We start from the raw sequence: 19,118 nt of genomic DNA on the forward strand, positions 1-19,118 counted from the left end.
TGTAAAGGATTCTATGGGGGGGGGGGCACGGGCTGTATAATGTAAAGGGTTCTATGGGGGGGCGGGGGCTGTGTAATGTAAAGGGTTCCATGAGGGGACTGTGTAATGTGAAAGGTTCTATGGGGACGGGGGCTGTATAATGTAAAAGGTTCTATGGGGGGTGGGGCTGTGTAACATAAAGGGTTCCATGAGGGGGGTGGGGGCTGTGTAATTTAAAGGGTTCCATGGGGGGTGGGAGCTGCGTAATGTAAAGGGTTCGATGGGGGATGGGGGATGGGGGCTGTGTAATGTAAAGGGTTCCAATGGGGGGGATGTGTAATGTAAAGGGGTCCAGGGGCTGTGTAATGTAAAGGGGTCCAGGGACTGTGTAATGTAAAAGGGGTCTTCCTAAATTCTACTCGCAGTTATTACTGCAGTCTTATAGATTTTTTAGGTTGTGCGTTTTTTTTCTGCATTTTCTGAAAGCACACCAAAAGTCCTGCATGCTGCATCTTTGGCGCGCTTTCAGAAAACAGTAAAATAATGTTTTGTTTTTTTGGGGGGGGGGGGGGGGGAGTGACACCATGGTTTATTGCACCAGGTGACACCAACCCTAGTGGCACCACTGGCAGTATTTCTGTCTGGCGCCTCAGGTCAATCGTTGCCGTTTTTTGCAGAGGAGGAGGGGCCTGGTCCCCGGGGGGAGGATTCTTTAGGGTTCCGGGCTGCAGTGCGTGGAGGCGCTACACGTCAATGTGCGGTTCGGCGCCTGCACGCCGTGGGGGGGGGGGGGGGTTTGCCAGATATAGGATCCGCCCCGGGTGCCAAATGGTCTAGGTACGCCCCTGTATCCGATCCTCCAGATGGATGGAAAATAGGGTTTCCATCCGTCTGGATTGCACGGACCACATTGGATTGGATAGCAGTGGGTGTCAGGGGACATGTCATCGCTGACATCCGCTGCTTCATAGAGATACTTAGAGCATCCGATCAGGTCCACCTGAAAAACTGACAGGCGGACCTGATCAGAAAGCGCGTGTGAATTGGCCTAACACTCTTGGAGTTTTTATCTGATTGGAGTGGATCGCCAGTGGGGAGCATAAGTTATAGGAGACTGGATCTCCCAACATATCTTATATGCACTTTATATGTTTGAGTCTGGTGAGTAGGAATTTTTTTCTGATGGTAGCAGTGGAAGACAGCACTAAATACGAATTATTGCATAGAGGAACCAGAGAACATCTCTGAATTGTCGTTCTTTGCACGTTTTCCAGCACTTTTGGTATAATACGGACAATTTGCACTTGTGTTATTTTTAAAGGGAGTGCGTTTTTTTCTATTATTTACACATTTTAGGTTTGCATCGCCTTATAACCAGCTGCTTCACAAAATATAAATTCCATAAATGTATTATTTATTATTAAATTATTTTATAACTTATATTTTGACAAGTATTGCTTTATTTGAGTTTGCATAGAATGGTGAGTTCATTCATTTTTATTGGATTCATCCAGAGTGCGCAGGTAGAGGGTGAAGTCATCCTCCCTTTTTTTACTGTAGGAGAGAAGACGTCATAGAGAAAGGAGAGAAGACGTCATAGAGAATAGAGCGTGATACGGACAGATGTGAATGGAGAATCAGACGCTGTGTTGATCCCCCCAGGATCGGCTGTAGCTGGTGATCACTGGAAGTTGAAGTAGGGATCTAATCCGATCAGCCGATGCACAGAGCAGTAATGCGCAGAGCCCGGTGACAGCCCAGTGACAGGAGGGCGGGGCCAGGCTCATGCACAGGTAGAGGGATGCTGGGGATGCCGCCCTCCATATAATACATCTTACTGGGGAGGTGATTCCATTGCCTGTCTCTCCTCTTGCGGATTGGGGATAAACTGCAAGCAGGAGGGGCTGTGAGCAGCAACAGTAACACCCGGCTACCGGATCTCAGTAGCATGGCATCAAGGAGAATGGAGACCAAGCCAGTTATAACGTGTCTGAAAACCCTCCTGATTATCTACTCCTTCGTCTTCTGGGTGAGTGGCTCCGGGCTGGGGGTGATGATGAGTGTCACCGGAGATGGGGACACCGGATTAGGGGGGGTCAGATGTCCACAGATCACTATTAATCGCCTCGATTTTCTGGGCTCTTCATCCCTCCCCTTTGCATCCGTCTCCCCTCCATTCCTTCTGCATTGCTCTCATGGTGTTTACTGCGCAAAATGACAGCGGCTTGTTGTGACAGTCCGGGGACATGATGGGACACATGAGAGCCCGGGCTCCCATTCCATCTCGGGGAAATCAGTGCCTGGCAGTGGGCGCACTAAGATCATTGGCTGTCCGATCACGTCTACCTGACAGCAGAGTCATTGTATAGAGAAACACCCGGCTATATAAATCCCATATACATAGCAATCATCACTGAGTGAGCCCTGCACACCCTGTCCCCGATCACATATTCATTATTGGGATCATTGTATACATGTCCTGTCTCCCTGATCGATTACCAGGAGAGATTAACCCTTCCTCTGCACACCCTGTCCCCGATCACATATTCATTATTGGGATCATTGTATACCTGTCCTGTCTCCCTGATCGATTACCAGGAGAGATTAACCCTTCCTCTGCACACCCTGTCCCCGATCACATATTCATTATTGGGATCATTGTATACATGTCCTGTCTCCCTGATCGATTACCAGGAGAGATTAACCCTTCCTCTGCACACCCTGTCCCCGATCACATCATAGAATCTTCATTATTGGGATCATTGTATACCTGGTCCTGTCTCCCTGATCGATTACCAGGAGAGATTAACCCTTCCTCTGCACACCCTGTCCCTGATCACATTCTAGAATCTTCATTGGGATCATTGTATACATGACCTGTCTCCCTGAGAGATTAACCCTTCCTCTGCACACCCTGTCCCTGATCACATTCTAGAATCTTCATTGGGATCATTGTATACATGACCTGTCTCCCTGAGAGATTAACCCTTTCTCTGCACACCCTGTCCCCATCACATTATAAAAATCTTCATTATTGGGATCATTGTATACCTGTCTTCCTAAAAGATTACCAGGAGAGATTAACCCTCCTCTGCACACCCTGTTCACATTAAAGAATCTTCATTATTGGGATCATTGTATACATGATCAGACTTCCAGATAGATAACCAGGAGAGATTAACCCTCCTCTGCACACCCTATCCCTGATCACATTATAAAATCTTCATTATTGGGACCATTGTATACATGATCAGTCTTCTTGATAGATTGCCAGGAGAGATTAACCCTTCCTCTGCACACCCTGTCCCTGATCTCATCATAGAAGCCTTATTATTGGGATCATTGTATACATGACCTGTTTTCCTAATAGATTACCAGTAGAGATTAACCCTTTCCTCTGCACACACTGTCCCTGATCACATCTACCGGTCATTTGTAGATAGAAGATCCCCCTATACATGGCAATGATCACTGAGCCTCTGCACACCCTGTCCCCGATCACATCCTAGGAGCCTCATTATTGGGATCATTATATACATGACATGTCTTCCTAATAGATTACCAGTAGAGATTAACCCTTCTCTCTGCACACCCTGTCCCTGATCACATCTAACTGTCGTATGTAGATAGAAGATCCCCCTATACATGGCAATGATCACTGAGCCTCTGCACACCCTGTCCCCGATCACATCCTAGGAGCCTCATTAATGGGATCGCTGTATACATGACCTGTCTCCCTGATAGATTGCAAGGAAAGATTAACCCTTTCCTCTGCACACACTGTCCCTGATCACATCTACCTGTCATATGTAGATAGAAGATCCCCCTATACATGGCAATGATCACTGAGCCTCTGCACACCCTGTCCCCGATCACATCCTAGAAGCCTCATTATTGGGATCATTGTATACATGACCTGTCTCCCTGATAGATTGCAAGGAAAGATGAACCCTTTTCTCAGCACACACTGTCCCTGATCATGTCATAGAATCTTCATTCATGGGATCATTGTATACATTATATGGTTTTCCTAATAGATTGCAAGGAGAGATTAACCCTTCCTCTGCACACCCTGTCCACGATCAGATCATAGAAGCTTAATTATTGGGATCGTTGTATACATGACCTGTCTTCCTGATAGATTGCCAGGGGAGATTAACCCTTCTTTTTTGCACACCATACCCCCGATCAGGTCTACAGGTCATTGTATGTAAAAGATCCCCCTATGCATGGCAATGATCCCTTCACCCTGCACAACCTGTCCCTAATCTGTTCATGGAAGCTTTATTAATAGGATCATTGTAAACATAAGCTAGCTTCCTAATAGAATGCAAGCAGTGATTAACCATTTCCTTTGCATCCCTGTATATATTGCTACTGATCACTTCTACCTGTCATTCTAGGAGAACCCTCCTATACTTTGCAATGATCACTAAACCCTGCACATCAGTTCATGAAAGCGTCATTAATAGGATCATGGTATGGTGACATAACCTACCTCCCTTATACATTGCAAGGACTGATTAACCCTTTCTCCAGCTTCTTTGCAAACACCATACCCCCGATTAGGTCTACCTGTTATTATACTCAATATATGTAGAAATTTAGAAGCTCTCCCTATACATGGCAATGATCACTGAACCCTGCACACCCTGTTGCCTATCTGTTCATGGAAGCTTCATTAAATGGGATCTTTGCATGGAGAGATCACCTACTTCCCCTTTATACATTGCAAGGACCGATTAACCCTTCTGCTTCCCTGCACACACTGTCCCCAATCATATGTTTCCTTTTATTATAGTCGTATGTAGAAACACCCAGATAGTCCCCTATATATTGCGATGATCACTGAACATTGCACATCAGTTCATGAAAGCGTCAGTAATAGGTTCATTGTATGGAGATATCACCTATCTCCCTTATACATTGTAAGGACCAGTTAACCTTTTCTTCAGCTTCCCTGCAAACACCATCCCCAATCATGTGTATCTAGATTTTTAGGCAGTCTATGTAGAAGATCCCCTATAGATTGCTGTGATCACTGAACCCTGCACATCAGTTCATGGAAGCTTCATAATAGAATCATTGTATAGAGACATAATCCACCTCCCTCATATATTGCAAGGACTGATTAACCCTTTCTTCAGTTTCCCTACATGCACCGTCCCCCCAACACATCTCCCCATTATTATGGTAATTATATGTGGAAGATCTTCCTATAGATTGCAAAGATCGCTGATCCCTGCACAATCTGCCCCCGATCAGTTCATTGAAGCTTCATTATTTGGAACATTGTGTGTGGACATAAGCTATCCGCCCCCCCCCCCCCCCTATACATTGCAATGATCGCTGACCCCTGCACGCACTGTCCCAGATCACATCTAACTGCTATTATAGTGATTGCATGTAGAAACAATATATTCCCTTATATATTGCACACACTGTCCCAGATCACATCTAACTGCTATTATAGTGATTGCTATATATTGAAAGGACTGATTAACCCTATGGCCATGGTAGGTAGAAGTACTCAGCTATCCCCCTATACATTGCAATATTCACTGAACCCTGCATACACTGCCCTCAGTCACATCCACCTGCTATTATAGCAATTGTATGTAGAAGATCCCCCTATACATTGCAATGATCACTGACCCCCTGCATACACTGTCACTGATCACATCCACCTGCTATTATAGCAATTGTATGTAAAAGATCCCCTATACATTGCAATGATCACTGACCCCCTACATACACGGTCACTGATCACATCCACCTGCTATTATAGTTATTATATGTAGACAATCACCTATACAATGCAATAATCGCTGACCCCCTGCATACACTGTCACTGATCACATCCACCTGCTATTATAGCAATTGTTTGTAGAAGATCCCCCTATACATTGCAGTGATCACTGATTCCCCTGCATACACTGTCACCAAGCACATCCACCTGCTATCATAGTTGTTATATGTAGACGATCACCTATACAATGCAATAATCACTGACCCCCTGCATACACTGTCACTGATCACATCCACCTGCTATTATAGCAATAGTTTGTAGAAGATCCCCCTATACATTGCAATAATCACTGACTGAACCTTGCCCAAATTCCCAGATCACATCCACTTACTATTATAGTCATTGTATGTAGAAACAAAGTATCCCATTGTATAATGCAGGGGCAGATTAACCCTTCTGTCTGCTCCCTGCACACACTGTCCATCAGTTTATGGAAGCTTTTATTAGTGAAATCATTAAATAAAGAAACAAATTACCCCCCTTATACTTTGCAAGGACTGATTAACCCTTCCTTCTGATTCCCTGATCAGTTCATAGAAGCCTTCATTAATGGGTTCATTGTAGGTTGACTTAAGCTACACCCCTCCCCCCCCTCCTCCTTATACATTGCAAGGACTGTTTAACCCTTCTTTCTGCTTCCCAGTCCCCGATCAGTTCATAGAAGCCTTCATTAATTGGTAAATTGTAGGTAGATTCACGCTACCCCCCCCCTTAGACGTTGCAAGGACTGTTTAACCCTTCCTTCTGCTTCACAGTCCCTGATCAGTTCATGGAAGCCTTCAGTAATAGTACCATTGTAGGTAGACTTAAGCTACCCCCTTATATATTGCAAGGCCCCCTTAACCCTCCCTTCTGCTTCCCAGTCCCTGATTCGTTTATAGAGGCCTTTATGAATTTTGATTGTTATATGTAGATTTAACTTACCCCCTTATACATTGCAAGGATCGATTAACCCTTCCTTCTGCTTCCCTGAACACACTGTCCCTGATCAATTCATAGAAGCTTGTATTACTGGGATCATTGTAAGTAGACCTAAGCTACCCCCTTTATATATTGCATTTACTGATTAACCCTTCTGTTTGTGTCTCTGCACATCTTATCCCTGATCAGTTCATAGAAGCTTTCATTAACAGCATACCTGTATGTATACATAAGCCTCCTTCCTTATACATTGTAAGGAGTGATTAACCCTTCCCGCTAGGTCTCTGCACACCGTGTCCCCGATCAGTCAGTTCATAGAAGCTTTCATTAATGGGATCAGCCGCTCTGATCATGCAGAGAGACGTTGTCTGGATCCAGTGTTGCTAAGGACCCAGGTTTATTCTAGGAGAAGGGAAGTCTGTGGGCAGAGATAATCAACTGCTGCAAAGGTTGGCTGTGTATTAGTGCTTGTAATGCAGTATTCCTAGCAAAATGCCCCAGGGAGATTCCACCCTACCCCACAACTCCTGGATTTTGTCCATTCTTGTCAATTCCAATATCATTGCTGCAGGTGTGTCTTCTAAAACACGGGAAGATAAAAACTGCTAGAACCAGAAAGGATTTTATTTTTTAATAAAAACCTATGGTGATTTAGAAGACGTGTGGATTGGTGGATGGGCATTTGTGTTTTCCTACGATGGCTTATTCAAATGTTCTGATGGGTTTAAAAATAGTTTTCGCCTCCGTATGTTTACATTTGTTTTCTGGGTGCTGATAAGGGGTTGGCTTCAGTCCAGATACCTAGGATCGTATTAATGCCTGGATTGTATTACAAAGATAACCTTTCATTGTGTTGTTTGTTTTTCAATTTAATTAAAAAAAAATTTGTTTTGAATTCATTTTTTAATTTTGTTTTTGCTTTAATGTGTTTTTTATTTTTATATATAAAATGAGTTGCAATAATGGCATAGAATGTTATGAGAGGAATCGGAGCAGGTGATGCTTAGGAGGATTTGCGTAGGCAGTATATATATAATGTTTTCAGTGGGTGGGCTGCAAGTTAATGGATTAAATGTAAGAGCGCTAATGCTATCTTAGCCATTACGTAAGTATGGACATTGTAAAAATATTTTCTGAGGTCTACTTAAAGTGTTACTGAACCCACAGCAGTAAAATCAGTCTGTATATGCAGTAAAGCATGCTTTTTATACCCACTGTGGAACCTAAGGGGTTAATCCTCTGCATTGTGTAAAAAGGCGGGTTGATCCTGTCTTCTCTGATCCTCTCCTTCTTCCACAGTCCCCAAACCATCTTCTGATAAAACAGAGTCTTGGGGGGGGGGGGGGGCAACCTGCACATGCTCAGTTTAGTGTTGATATGGTAAATGGAATAGCCATTTTATTTATTAAATATGTATATCTGATTAAGCCGATATGTTGGATGTATATTTTGTCAGAAGTCGTATTGTATAACAGCTTTTTTTGTGTTCAAATGCTATTTACACCTCCAGCTGTGAAGATTGCTATCTCAGACCCCTGCACACACTGTCGCTGATCACAAAGGCGGGTTGATCCTGTCCTCTCTGATCCTCCCCTTCTTCCACAGCCCCCAAACCATCTCCTGATAGAGCCTTGGGGGCAACCTGCACATGCTTAGTTTGATGTTGATAAGGAAAATGGAATAGCCATTTTATTTATCAAATATGTATATCTGGATTAAGCCGATATGTTGGATGTATATTTTGTCAGCAGTTGTATTGTGTAACCTCTGCATTTTGTGTTAAAATGCTTTTTACACCTCCAGCTGTGAAGGTTGCTATCTTGGCCTTTTCCCCAGACACTGGAAGTGACAAGCCTATGTGAACAACTATTCCACATCTCAATAAGTCCCAACAGAGACGCATATTGAACTTCAAAGATCGGTCTCATTTATCTTAGGCCCTATAAATTGTATTAGAAATGTATTGTGCTGCTCGCTCTGCTTGTATTATAATTACATCTACTTTTCAATCTGGCATCAGCAGTCAACATGTTACTGAAACCCATGAGTTTTGGGTTTTCCTCTACAGTGTGTATTGCTAGAGAGGTTTTTTTTTTTTTCTTGGGAGAGTGCATGTGATCAGCACAGAGCCAATCAACACTGTCCAGACATAGGGTCAGGGCCCTGTCCTGCAGCCTCATAGGACAATCAGAGGAAAATGAAAACTTCTCCTACAAGCTTTATCAGTGTCCAGCTGAGCACTGGTTAAAAGTCCCAAGACTGCTATATACTGCTGATGAGAAAAGGTATTTAGCAGTTGATATTTGGTAAAATAATTGCATTTCCATGTTCTGTGTACAGTGGGAGACCAGATATAGTGAATGCAGGCTCCTGGGTTTAGTAACACTTTCACCTTTTAGGAAATACACACATGTGCATTTATGGCGCTTTTCCACTGCATGGAACCGTATCGGTTCGGCACGCTTTTGTGCTTTTCCACTGCTGGTACCGCATGGTATAGGGTCGGAACGGTTCGGTACGGTACGGTATAGGTTTGCTTTTCCACTGCATGGAACCGAACGGTACGGTACGGCTCTGAAAAAACAGTACCTACTCGATTGTGGTTCCAACAGGTACCAAACTGGTACCATATCCCACAATCCTTTGCATGCAGTCACTACTAGCCACTGATTGGTCAGAGAATCCCACCCACCCCGTTGTTATCCCACCCACTTAACTTTAGTACTACTTTAGTGGAAAAGCAAACCTATACCGTACCGTACCGAACCGTTCCGACACTATACCATGCGGTACCAGCAGTGGAAAAGCAAACCGGGCCAATCAGGGACGAGTAGAGCCGAGCCGGTACTTGCAGTGGAAAAGTGCCATTAGATGCTAATGAGCTATTTATCCATTTGTCATTCCAGTGATGGACAGTCTATAAACAAATGGTAAGGCCCCATGTTTAGACCCGATGCGTGGGGCTCTGTTTAGCTTTAGATGGTGAGCACAGGTTCCTTATCCAGCTTCGCTGCTGGCAATCTGTCAAACTCTATAAGAGGCTGACAGCTGCTGTGGCTGCACAGTGCACCTAGCCGTATGAATACTTAAGTTTGTATGTGCTCAGGGACGAATGCCAAGAAGTCTGAGTTCCGTTCATTCCTCCCTGGGCCAATACTGCTCTAAACGTAAGTATCATTAGTTGCAGTGTCCAGCCCCATGCAGCTGCAGCAGCTGTCAGCCTATCATTGAATTTGATAGGCCACTGGAATCAGGGCTGGACAGCGCACCTCTGCCCTCGGTCTGCAACTAAATGTCAGAACCTCATGCACCAGAGTTAAACTGGTCTGTTTGTAACAAGCAAAGGTTTAACGTGGAACTCCAGACAGAGGTTTTTTTTTTTTTTTTTTTTTTTGTACTACAGGTTAACTGTAATGAGGTATATACAACATCCTGGTTGTTACTGTGTAATTTAAAAATCACAGCTTTCATTCATGTCAAAGTACAGCTAGCACCATACTTCTGGCACTGTGTCTATGAGAGCTGCCGCTCTCATGCAGTGAAGGGATCATGCTGGTAATCCGCCTGCTGCCCTCCTCTGTAAGCACAATACAAGGTGTTCTGTGAATGGACAAGGGATGCAGCTCTCATTCACAGAACACATTGGAGTTGATTTACTAAAATTGGAGAGTGCAAAATCTGGTGCAGCTGTGCAAACCAATCCACTTCCATTTTATTTATTTTTTTTGGCAAAGCCTAATTGAACAGGCTAAAGTTAGAAGCTGATTGGTTACCATGCACAGCTGCATCAGATTTTGAACCCTCCACAATAGTAAATCAACCTCCATGGGATTCTTGGAGAAGAGACAACAAATATGAGGATAAACAATAGAATCTCTTCATTTTTTTGAATACATTTAAAATTGCAAAGCTCCACTTTTTGAGCTCAGGTCCATTTTAAAAACAAGTTGGCGGTTCCTCACGTTTCTATTGACGTTGTTTCATTTTAATCCCTTGCATTATCCGGAGCTGGTCCTTCAAAAGTTTGAAAATCCAGAGGCATTACATGGGCTTCCCGGTCATTTGAACACTGTGATTGGCTGTCACAGTGATCACATTGATAGGAGCCCTGCCCATGATCGATCATAAACAGTAACCAGAAGCAACAGCGTGGTTGCTGTGGTGTGGGTGCCGAATGGGTGCAATCCAAGCACAAACAAGGGCTGTAATCATATATATGGCAGCTTGGCATTAAAACAATAATAAACCCAAATGCAAACATTTATTATACTGCAGCTTACCAATTCTTAGATGTGGTAGCATTCATTTTCTTGAAAATTTAGAAGTGTCGCACCATCACAAGGGGGCAACAGGGGGTGCTTTTGGGATACTTAAAGTGCCACGTCCTTCCAATTCTTGAAATCTATGAGTAGCTACAAACATGGACTTTATAGGCACCACTTTTGGTTAACAGCACAAAGTCCATGTTTGTAGCTACTCATAGATTTCTAGCATTCATTTTCTTGTTTAGTTCTTTTCTTTTTTCTTTCTTTCTTCCATTAAAGTGGGAGTAAACTCTCCTGCATAATTTGTAGCTGTAGGTAAGCCTAGATGTAGGTTTACCTACAGTATCTCACAAAAGTGAGTACATACAGTGCCTTGTGAAAGTATTCGCCCCCCCCTTGAACTTTTCAACCTTTTGCCACATTTCAGGCTTCAAACATAAAGATATAAAGCTGTATTTTTTTGTGAAGAATCAACAACAAGTGGGACACAATCATGAAGTGGAACGAAATTTATTGAATATTTCAAACTTTTTTAACAAATAAAAAACAGCAAAATTATTCAGCCCCCTTAAGTTAATACTTTGTAGCGCCACTTTTTGCTGCGATTACAGCTGTAAGTCGCTTGGGGTATGTCTCTATCAGTTTTGCACATCGAGAGACTGAAATTTTTGCCCATTCCACCTTGCAAAACCGCTCGAGCTCAGTGAGGTTGGATGGAGAGCGTTTGTGAACAGCAGTTTTCAGTTCTTTCCACAGATTCTCGATTGGATTCAGGTCTGGACTTTGACTTGGCCATTCTAACACCTGGATATGTTTATTTGTGAACCATTCCATTGTAGATTTTGCTTTATGTTTTTGATCATTGTCTTGTTGGAAGACAAATCTCTGTCCCAGTCTTAGGTCTTTTGCAGACTCCATCAGGTATGGACAGAATCTCCCACCTCAGCTGTAGATCTCTGCAGTTCATCCAGAGTGATCATGGGCCTCTTGGCTGCATCTCTGATTAGTCTTCTCCTTTTATGAGCTGAAAGTTTAGAGGGACGGCCAGGTCTTCGTAGATTTGCAGTGGTCTGATACTCCTTCCATTTCAATATTATCGCTTGCGCGGCGCTCCTTGGGATGTTTAAAGCTTGGGAAATCTTTTTGTATCCAAATCCGGCTTTAAACTTCTCCACAACAGTATCTCGGACCTGCCTGGTGTGTTCCTTGTTCTTCATGATGTTCTCTGCGCTTTAAACGGACCTCTGAGACTAGCACAGTGCAGGTACATTTATACGGAGACTTGATTACACACAGGTGGATTTTATTTATCATCATTACTCATTTAGGTCAACATTGGATCATTCAGAGATCCTCACTGAACTTCTGGAGAGAGTTTGCTGCACTGAAAGTAAAGGGGCTGAATAATTTTGCACGCCCAATTTTTCAGTGTTTTATTTGTTAACAAAGTTTGAAATATCCAATAAATGTCGTTCCACTTCATGATTGTGTCCCACTTGTTGTTGATTCTGCACAAAAAATTACAGTTTTATATATTTATGTTTGCAGCCTGAAATGTGGCAAAAGGTCGCAAAGTTCTAGGGGGCCAAATACTTTTGCAAGGCACTGTGTGTGTGTGTGTGTATGTATATGTGTGTGTGTATATATATATATATATATATATATATATATATATATATATATATATATATATATATATATATATATATATATAATATAATATAATATAATATAATTATTTTTTGTACAATTCTCCTGGGGGGGGGGGGGTGGGTGGGGGGGTGTATACTTTGCCTACATACTTTTGCTAATAGGTGTCCCTCATTTCCATCTCAGAAAGAAAGCTGGGAGGTATGCATTTTCCACTGTGTATATGCCCACATGTGTGACTCTACAGTCACATGGGCTGCACAGATAAATTAAAGGAGGAAATGAACAGCTTAGAAGGAAACTGAAACTGGAGCATGCTCAGTAGATGTGGCAACAGTTGGTCTACATAATTTCAGACTGCAAAAGAGACACAGACAAGGAGGGAGGGACAGTGAACAGCAGGGTCAACCAAGTTTTTTGCAGAATAGAGAAAGCGAATCCCATAGTGACTCAGTATGAACAGCATTTTATACAGCATGTACTGACCTTTTTTTAATAATGTGGGCTTAATGATGCCATTGCTAGGCTTCAGTCACAGTGACCGCATAAGCAGGAGGCCTGTCTTCCATCCTCAGGAATTACGGCCTGATTCAAGGACTTGGCAGCAAAGGATTAAGGGGCAGAAATGCATATTCTGAGATATTGTTAACACTGAATGAAATGAATCAGGGGCACTATCCCTCAGTGGTAATTACATGCCTACCTGGCCTAACTTCATCTATTTTATTCAGTGCAAAACTTCTTGTGTTCACAAGTTCTTGTGTGAGATGCATGATAACATTAATAAAACTTTGGCAGGACTGATTTTAGCAAATTGTGCAGTACAGTCAGCAGATTCTAGGCTCCCGTATTGTGCTGTACATTCAGGTCACATTGATATGATCGTTGGCAAGTGTTTCTTGGCGTGGTGCCTATTCCCAACAGTCTCAGTGGAAATGATCTAAGCTTACTGTGCCGATATTCTGTGTCAAACCTCAGGAACTAAATTAGGAAGCCCTTCACACAAACAGGAAGTGGCAAAGTGTGTCAAAGAGTATAGTTGGACATGACTTTTATTTTTTATTATGGTATGCACTATATACTTGGTTCTATGTGGTTTGTATAAGCTTATGAATGTCAATTCATCCTATAGGTAGCTCACGAAATCCAGGTTTACTTTACACATATAAGATTTAGCTTGCATCTCTTTTTATTTTTATGCTTGTATTTGCTTGGGCCACCTTTGTAAAATCAATGCAGATGTACTTTGCTGAACGCATTTCGTGAATGTCCTTAATGTCCTATGTACAATAGACGATTTAATTCTTTTAATTACATTATTTTAAATTTTACTTCCTAGTATTTCTAGGTCAGGGTTTCTCAACCAGGGTTCTGTGCTCGGGGTTCCTTGAGCAATTTCTGCCTCTCAGATAGGTTCCCAATGACACCATTGTTCCTTGTTATTATCTGTAAGGGGATAATTCTTCCCAATGATGACAAGAGTAAGGAGCATTCTTCCCACTGACTGTCACACTAATGTGTTATGAGTTGTAGATTTTACATTTTTAACAGGGTTTCCCTGACACCAGAAATTTTTTTCAAGGGTTCCACTGTGTTGAAATGGTTGAGAAAAGACTGTTTTGAGTGATGTAGCCATTGCCTTACAGTTGCCTACTGAGAAGGTTACCTCACCAGTGCCTTCCAGGGAGATCTCGTGTCTAAATTGTAAGGCCCCTTTCACACGAATGGACCGATCGGGTCTGCCTGTCCTTTCTTCAGGTGGACTTGATCAGGCTACCCATTGTCCTCTATGGGGAGGCGGATGACAGTGGACACCTGCCTGGCATCCGATCCGACAAGGTCCGCTGAAAACAGACCTGATGGCGATATGTTCGCCATCCGTCCAGCGGGTCAGATCAGATGAAAACAGACAGGGTATCCATTTTCATCCGATCTCCCCATAGAGGAGAGTGGGACTCTCACAGATTCGTCTGCGCACAGTGAGTATAGACAGCCCTGTCATCTGTCTGCTCAGCAGGGATCAGCAGGGCGATCCCCGCTGAGCAAGCAAAGTCTGTTCAAACTAATCCGCTCCGTCTGAAAAGGGCCTAAGATTTGATGAAATTTAGTGAAAACTTGCAATAGTTTGGTGGAGGGAGGCAATGGCTTTTTTTGACAGATGCGTACAGTGCCTTAAAGTATTTATACCCCTTGAAACTTTCCATATTTTGTCTTGCTAGGCTTGCAGCTGTGCCATTTTCTTTCCATTTTCGGTTAATGTATTTAACAGTGCTCCGTGAGATGTTCAAAGTTTGGGATATTTTTTATCCTAACCCTGCTCTTAACTGCTCCACAACTTTATCTCTGACCTGTCTGGTGTGCTCCTTGGCCTTTATGATGCTGTTTGTTCACTAAGGTTCTCTAACAAACCTCAGAGGGCTTTAAAGAACAGCTATATTTATACTGAGATTAAATTACACACAGATGGACTCTATTTACTAATTAGGGGAATTCTAAAGGCAATTGGTTCCACTAGATTTTAGTTAGAGGTAACAGAGTACCAAGGGCTGAATACAAGTGCACACTTTTCGGATATTTATTTGTCAAACATGTTGAAAACCATTTATCCTTTTCCTTCCACTTCACAATTATGTGCCACTTTACATTGGTCTATCACAAAAAAATCTCAAAATACATTTACGTTTTTGCTTGTAACATGACAAAATGGAAAATTTCAAGGGGCAGGAATACTTTTTCAATGCACTGTATAATGTCATAGAGCACATACGCAAGACCAGGTGCAAACGTTATTGGTTGGCCAGAAGAGAATAAGGAAAGGGAATCAGACTGATGATTACTTTTTTTTTTTTTTTTGGTGGCGCTGGTTTCTGACCAGCAGGGGGACTGAGCGCAAAGACTGGGGAAACAGTACAAGAAGGTGGCAAGCTAACTTTTTTACCTTTACTAAAGAGATTGCATTAAGGCAGTCAGGTTTATTAAGGGTGGGGGGCTTTGAAGTTCTGCTTTAAAGCCGACCTCTAGGCACACCAACATTCATTTAAAGCCCGGCTCTGGGAAATCCTAAAATTCTTCCAAGTAGTGGGGCTGCGCCTGCACTGTTGGGGTTGACCACTCATTTATTATAGGGGGGAGTAATAGCACATTTACCTACCCACTCCTTCACTCCATGGTGTACAACGTTCCCCTATGCTCCCTTGGTTGATTGTCCCTCGGTGGCATCATGTCCAATCCAGAACTATAGAGCCTTCATCAGTCTTCATGACTTGAAGACCTTGGACCTCTAGTGCAGCATTCGCCAAACAGTGGTCTGTGAATTTTGTTGGTCCCCAGGGGTTCTGCCACAAATCAAAATTGTGGTGGATGTATATGCCCAGTGTTGTTTCCAGTGTTTTCCTAATGTGTGCTGACAGTCAATACTGTTGACATGCAATAATACCCAATGCCTTCTCTGTAGTTCTGGTTCCTGCGAACTCAGAGGGAGGTTTCGGGAGTAGTGCAGAGAGCAGGAGGTTTAAAAAGGGGTGCTTCCAATGGCAGCGCTGATCACAGACTGTGGGAGGAAGCATGGAGCTCGAGCACAAGACTGGATAAGGAGCTGAGATCCAATGAGTCTGTGTAGGGCTGTGGGGAGAACCATAGCATTGTGTGTGTATAAGGCACTAGTATCATCCAGGGGAAGAGGCAGAGAGCCGGAGCATTGTGTGTGTGTATAAGGCAGCAGTGTGATCCAGGGGAAAGGGGCAGAAAGCCGGAGCATTGTGTGTGTGTGTGTGTGTGTGTGTGTATATGCGTTTATAAGGCAGCAGTGTGATCCAAGGGAAGGGGGCAGAGAGCCAGAGCATTATGTGTGTGTGTGTTTATAAGGCAGCAGTGTGATCCAGGGGAAGGGGGAAGAGAGCCAGAGCATTATATGTGTGTGTGTATAAGGCAGCAGTGTGATCCTGGGGAAGGGGAAGAGAGCCGGAGCATTATGTGTGTATAAGGCAGCAGTGCGATCCAGGGGAAGGGGGCAGAGAGACAGAGCATTGTGTGTAAAAGGCATGTAAAATTCATACTAGTGGTCTGTGGGATTTAAAATTGTAGTTTAGTGGTCCCGTGAGGTCCGAAAGGTTGGCTGAGCATGGCAGTAAAGGCATTGCAAGGACCAGTCTAGAAGAGGTCCACTAGACCTAGAAGTTTTTTGTGGTAGGCTTTAAATATATTCTTCAATCGCTACAAAGGATATAAATCCACCATGTGTGCACCAAATGCCTTTGCAAATGCAGATCTTACCTTAGGAAATAGCAGTGATATTAATTCTGTGCAGAGAGCAGAGCTATGGGAGGGGCCTAGCAGGCCCACTTACTACTAGCTGCCTGCAGAAAACTACAGAAGGGGGTGGAGACAAGACCAGTCACCCTGCACAAGAAGAGAGAGCACCAGTGACCGGTCTTCATCACAGGAAGCTCCTGCACAGAGGCAAAGTTTCACACTGAATAGCTGCACAGATCTGGAGGAAATACACAAAGCACAGCAAGATACAAGTAAAGATGTACATGCCTCTTGTAATAGGATACCATTTGCTTTTCTTGGAGTTCAGCTTTAATGTTTCCAACCTAGCTGATTTGCCCCAATGATGTTTTTCCCCACAGTATATCTCAGAAAACATGCCATCTCAAAACTTGCTATTTGGTGTAACATTTTATTCTATTTTACCTAATTCTTAGTGATGGCTGCATTCGTTTTCTCTTTAGGCTTTCTTTCCTTTATTTTCAGCTGGTGATCTGGCTAGCAAGTTTGTTATTTTTAAAGAGGAAGTAAACCTTCCTCTGCAACTTGTACCTATAGGTAAGCCTATATTAAGGCTTACCTATAGGTACTGTAAATATCTCCTAAACATGTACCGTTTAGGAGATATTTACTTCGAATCCAGCCAGTGACATCACTGGCGCATGCGCTCTGAAGGAACGTCCGCTCGTGCCATTCCTATAGAGCCCCGTGCCGTCACCGTCGGCTCCCGCGCGCATGCGCGGGAGCGACGTCATCGCGGCTCCAGGCAGTCAGATGGCCGGATGCCGCAAACCCGGAAGAAGGGCGACACGTCACCCATGAGAGAGGTGAGCGGTCGGCACTTCGGGGCTTCGTTCTTAGGTAAGTATTTCATAATGAGCTAGTATGCGATGCATACTAGCTCATTATGTGTTTTTCTTTAAGGTGTTCCTTTTTAAAAAAAAAAAAACGTTTAACAGAACAAGCTGTCCTGCAAATGCATGAGACAAACCATTTACTGATGGGGGTGATCACAATGATCATCCTTTTTATTATGTAAAATCTTGATCCCAAAATGGGGGGGAAAAAACTGTTTAATGTAATAGTTAATAAAGTATTAGCTGGAGTTTGGCTTCCTATTAGTGTATTTAAGTCCGTTAGTATACTCCCTCCCAGATTAACAGGTTGCTGCTGTCCAAAGGTGCCTCATGTGCTCCTTCATCCAGAGTGGGGGCACTCTAATGCAGGAGGTGTGTTACTGGCCAGATCACCAGGTGAAAACGGGGGAGAAAAATATTCTAAAAAAAAACAACAAATGCAGCCACCATGTCTAATGATTGGTAATCTGTAATATATAAATTTGTTGGGTTTAATACTGCTTTAAAAATTGGCCATGCAAAACCTGTTTCAGTTTGTCTATACCTCGAGTGGATTCAGCGTTTAGATCTCAGAGTGCACGGTTATATCATATCTACAGTATATTGTGGTTTTTCTGTTCGCAAGAAATGCTGCTTGTATTTTGCTTCATCTCTGTGGTTGCCCTAATGGTAGAAAAACCACAATACGGTCATGGGGACTGAGATGGTAATATCTCTCCCTTCCATCATGAACCTCCTCCTGTTCAGCTGATTAGACAATTTTTAGTTTAGCATAAAGGAAGACTTCCCTGGAAAAAAAATGGAAGGTGTTTTAAGCTTATTTACTTTTATCAATAAAGCGGACCTTAAGGCAAAAGCTAAATAAACAGATGAAAAGCATACATGGGAGCTGTTTTCTTTGACAAAGGATTTGTATTTCAGTCCTGAGGTTTAAGGCTGGGTTCACACTTTTGTGATGACAAACATTGCATGCGATTCACACCGCATTGCTGTGCAGATCACATGCGATGTCTGTGCGATGCGAATTCAGCCGTACAGTTTGTATGGCTGAATTGGCATTGCATTCAGACCAAAATTATGCAGGACCATTTTTTCCTGTGTGCCAGTCTTCGGCCGTCTTCATTGATCAGTGCGGGATGACGTCATTCTGTCACACAGACAAGCCTGGCACAGACAGACCACCCTGGTGCTGTAAATTGAGCTGCACATGTACGGGGACGACCACAATGCAGGTATGGGCATTTTATTGCAGAAAAGACCTTGCATGTTTATTCTGCAACAAAAGCCTGCCAGCTTGCTGTTTGTTACAGTGGAACTTTAGTTCCACTTTAAGCCTTGTACACACAATGACAATATCAGACAATGACC

General features: G+C 43.2%; 1 protein-coding gene across 1 annotated transcript in view; it reads left to right on the top strand.

Annotated features, from left to right (window-relative positions):
• The first annotated feature begins 1,800 nt into the window (after positions 1–1,800).
• TSPAN7 (tetraspanin 7) overlaps positions 1,801–19,118 on the top strand; it is a 255,825-nt gene continuing 238,507 nt past the window's right edge. Inside the window, exon 1 of the mRNA XM_082245443.1 lies at positions 1,801–2,008. Within this exon, the coding sequence (XP_082101569.1) occupies positions 1,928–2,008 (81 nt within the window). The 5' untranslated portion in view covers positions 1,801–1,927. The remainder of the gene's footprint in view (positions 2,009–19,118) is intronic.

This window comes from Pelophylax lessonae (assembly GCF_965119305.1).
Source record: "Pelophylax lessonae genome assembly, chromosome: 2".
In the NCBI taxonomy this organism is placed as follows: domain Eukaryota; kingdom Metazoa; phylum Chordata; class Amphibia; order Anura; family Ranidae; genus Pelophylax; species Pelophylax lessonae.